Below are 4,246 nucleotides of genomic sequence, written 5' to 3'. Positions count from 1 at the left end.
AAAATTGCACTTTTTTTTTAAAATTTACTTATTTTAACTAATTTAAAGCTGTGTATTTGATTACTCAAAAGCTTTATTCAACTTTAATTAAAGCACAGTAAACAATGGTTCATACTTAACAGCAGACTACTCTCACCTCGTGGGGAGAGACTGGTCTGGTCACATTGAAGCTTTCTTCCACGTCCGGCATGCCAACATAGATATTGAGGTATCTGCAAATATTTAAAAATCCATTATTTCCTCTTTTAATAAAAAACAAACAAAAAAAAAAACAACTTGTTGCGCATGTCTGCAGTGTTAAAGTCAGTGATGGTAGATGCACACAGTGACTTACTTGAGGTACCACATTGGATCAGCATCACTTGTGATTTTCTCATTTGCCTTCATAATTTTTTTGATCTAGAAGCAGAACAAATGAAACATCGATGCTCAAAATCCAAATGTACATGAAAAAGCAGCAACAGACAAAGACGTGCTCGTGTTTTACCTCTACATTAATGAAATAGTTGAATGAGTCGATGTGCTGCTTTACCAAACCTTTCACCTGCAAAACACATAACATGACATACATGTTTACTCTCCCAAATAATATTACTCACACAGATGTAGGCCCACCAACTGTTCTGTCATCATTACACAGGAGGATACTTTGATATTTGATGACAAAGAAAAGTAATTTAAAGAAGGTCCATGACTTAAAACTTTAACAGGGTAAAAGAACAAGACACGCTGTACGCGGTATATTTGGTCATTATGGCAATATTTCATTATTTCATGGCCATACTGGACTCAAATGTTTCACTTTTTACTAAATGTTTTTCTTTGGCCAAAAATATCTTGCTAAGGAATCAGAAGAAAAATGACCAGATAACCACATCAATAAGCTTACCAAAACTGCTTTATGTAACTTAAAAAAAGGTTAGAAAATCCCTATCTCAAACTGACTGAGAAATTGGACGTCAAGGAAGGTTAGTTTATTGCAGCGCTCTAGTTTCAGGACTCCCCAAATCATCAGTTGGATTTCCCTTACTCGTTTAAAATCTAGCCTTGGAATCCTTACAGGTACACAGAAATCACAAAGCTTTTGATGATTTGGTACCCAGTACAGACATCTCAGGTCATCAGTTTCAGATCTGTTCTCAAAATCATATCTTAGTGTGTTGAGGGTACTTTCAGATATTCTGGCTCTGTTCCTTGGAGCAGGCTGCTGACCTAGGATCAGTTACATATCTGTGTACATTGAAAAACAGACTCAAAACCTTTTTAGCCGCACAGGCCCACAGCTAATAGATGTTGTTGTTTTATTTTATTGTTTTTAATGCCTTAAGACATCATAAACCTACAAAGGGTTTTTTTCAGCTGTCATGTAATTCTGTATAAATAATCATTCTGTAAAATACGATAATTTTAATTTTAATTTTATGTCTTATGTGATTTATTTATTTAATTTGCTATTTAACTTACTTTCTGTACAGCACTTTGTTCCTGTGCTGGGTATTTTAAAGTGCTTTATAAATAAAATTGGATTGGATTGGATAATTTTTAATTCTACAACTGTTTACAACTTGCATAGTTCACATTTCTGTATAGCTGTATATCTCATATTTCTGTATATTTTTTTTAATTTCATATTTCTGTATAGATTTTCATATTTATATCCTGTTCATAGCCTGTACATAGCCTGTACTCATTACAGCCTGTACATACTTATAGTTATAGCATATTCATAACATACCTTCATACCGTGTACATTATAACATACCATAATAGATTCATTTCTGTAATATACATACATATCTATATTATTGCTAATATATCTATATCATGGCTAAAGCACTTCTTGATGGATGCAAACTGCATTTCGTTGCCTTGTACCTGTGACATGTGCAGTGACAATAAAGTTGAATTCTATTCTATTCTATTCTATGTAATGACCTGTACTATTTAAATAAAGATGTCCTTGTTATTGTCTGACTGCTTTGGAGTGATAGGAAGGCAACAGTAAGTCAAATTACTACTACACCACTACACGAAACTGAGGCTACATTTTGCACAGACTCAGCAGTATAAGATTGGAAAAAGGTTTTCTGGTCTAATGAGTTTTGATTTCAGAATTTGGTGTGAACATCATGAAAGCATGGGGCTGCTGGTTGTGGTGGTATAAATGGGTTGGGGGACATTATCTTCTCACACTTCGGTCCCCAGTTGACTAAGCACCATTTAAACACCAAGGCTTGCTGAGCATTGGTGCTGACCACAGTATGGCTGCTTCCAGCAGGGTAACGCACCATCTCACAGAGCTCAGATCACCTCAAACTGTTTTTATAAACATGACAGCACACTATTATAGTTTCTACCATACTTTAAACATATTTTAATCAAGCAGCATTAAAATTTAGTAAAAGTGTGTAAGGGCTGTTGTGTTCTATTACCTTCAGGAAGGCTGGTAACAACTTCCATTTTTCCTGTTAAAAGGGGAAAACGAGCAAATAAACAACAAGTCCGTTTTTATTCATAACGCGAAAACTATTCGAACTGTGTACATACTTATGCACTTTCTCCAAATTGTACACTAGAAACAATATCTATCAGAAACAATATCTATCAGAAACAATATCTATCAGAAACAATATCTATCAGAAACAATATCTATCAGAAACAATATCTATCAGAAACAACAAACTGGGACACAGGACGTTCCCCTTCACTCTGCATCTCTATGAGCTAACAGCCTCCACGCTAGCGTTAGCACCTCTGTGCTCGTGCTGCTAGACTTTCGGTCCTTTCCGGACTTCATACTCACAGCTACAGTGTTGACAGGAGCAGCCAGCTCCTGTGGAGTCATGTCGCTAAACTGTCCTCCCAGGACCTCCATGGTTTACTCCACTGCTTAACAGCAAACACACAAAAACCTGTACCAACTGTCAGTGTTGATATCGTGCAAGCGTGACTCCTTTGTGTTGCACTCTAAAACGTCCGTACGACCGGAACCAAGAAAAGCGTTCCGACTCTGTAACTCAAAAGGACTGTATCGTTCTACTTTTTAAAAATTACGTCGTATAATATTGTATTGTGACGCACAGTTACTCACAATTGCGTCACAAAAAAAGTAACTGTGCGATGCAAAAAATGGTAAATGGCCTGTATTTATATAGGGCTTTACTAGTCCCTAAGGACCCCAAAGCGCTTTCCATATCCAGTCATCCACCCATTCACACACACATTCACACACTGGTGATGGCAAGCTACATTGTAGCCACAGCCACCCTAGGGCGCACTGACAGAGGCGACAGTACAATGAGACTTTAGAAAGTTTCCTTTCTTACTTATTGGAGTCATTTATTTAATTTAAGTTCATATTCTCTCTCTCTCTCGCATTCTCGGGTTTTCTTTAATGAACTACTGTGCTAAAATTTTAAGAAGAATAAATGGCACGTGGTTCATTAGACTTAAGTCAGATGTCCTGCTCTAGAAGTGACATCTCCAGTTTCATTATTCACTGATGACTCTTCTACTTCTGGATCACCTATCAGTGCATTGAAACTATTTTTGAAACCACCATTACTAAAATTTAACCTTGACTTCAATAATGTCAATACAGTTAACACAAAAGTTAAACAGTAAGATATTGAGAGACCTGTAGCTTAATACTGTCAACAACCTTCTACTGCTTAGAAGTATTTCTTATTTGGCTTTCTGTTTTTCTTCTTTTTTTCACATATAGTGTACATACAGTGTAATGACTGTGAATGCTTCTATGCTGGAAATGTCAGGGCTTTGTGTGCGGGCAGGCAGAGATGAGGATCCAAATGCAGGACTCGAACACAAAATTGTAACTTAAAACCTCAACTTTATTGCTGGAGAAAACAAAACATGAACTGAACAAGGGTACTGAACATGAAAGTACTGAACACAAAAACACACAGGTATAACCTGGTATAACCTGTACGACACAACACTGAGCAATGGAAAACACAGGGCTAATATACACAGGGAAGTAATCAGGGAATGGAAAACAGGAGGGAGACACAGCTGGGAGAGATTGGGGCTAACGAGTCAGGGGATCGAAGCTGGACACACTGACATAAGACACAATCCTTCAAAATAAAACAGGAAACAATACACACTAAACTAAGACACGGACAGAGAGAGACAGACTAGACACTGAACTAAACCAGCAAAAAACATGAGAACACAAAACCTAAGAACTAATCCCTAAACAAGAAGAACTAAAACATAGATTAAT

General features: G+C 36.8%; 1 protein-coding gene across 1 annotated transcript in view; it reads right to left on the bottom strand.

Moving 5' to 3' along the window:
- Window positions 1-2,972, bottom strand: part of polr3b (polymerase (RNA) III (DNA directed) polypeptide B) — a 27,082-nt gene extending 24,110 nt beyond the window's left edge. The window contains exons 1-5 of the mRNA XM_005745915.1: window positions 2,804-2,972; window positions 2,433-2,465; window positions 488-544; window positions 335-399; window positions 137-212 (exon numbers count right to left, since the gene is read on the bottom strand). Of these exons, the coding sequence (XP_005745972.1) occupies window positions 137-212; window positions 335-399; window positions 488-544; window positions 2,433-2,465; window positions 2,804-2,875 (303 nt within the window). The 5' untranslated portion in view covers window positions 2,876-2,972. The remainder of the gene's footprint in view (window positions 1-136; window positions 213-334; window positions 400-487; window positions 545-2,432; window positions 2,466-2,803) is intronic.
- Window positions 2,973-4,246: the final 1,274 nt, after the last annotated feature.

This window comes from Pundamilia nyererei, unplaced genomic scaffold (genome assembly GCF_000239375.1).
Source record: "Pundamilia nyererei isolate P.nyererei 1_Seehausen unplaced genomic scaffold, PunNye1.0 scaffold00170, whole genome shotgun sequence".
NCBI classification, from domain to species: Eukaryota; Metazoa; Chordata; class Actinopteri; order Cichliformes; family Cichlidae; genus Pundamilia; species Pundamilia nyererei.
The sequence above is the reverse complement of the archived record's forward strand: the minus strand, read 5'-3'. Positions and strand labels throughout refer to the sequence as shown.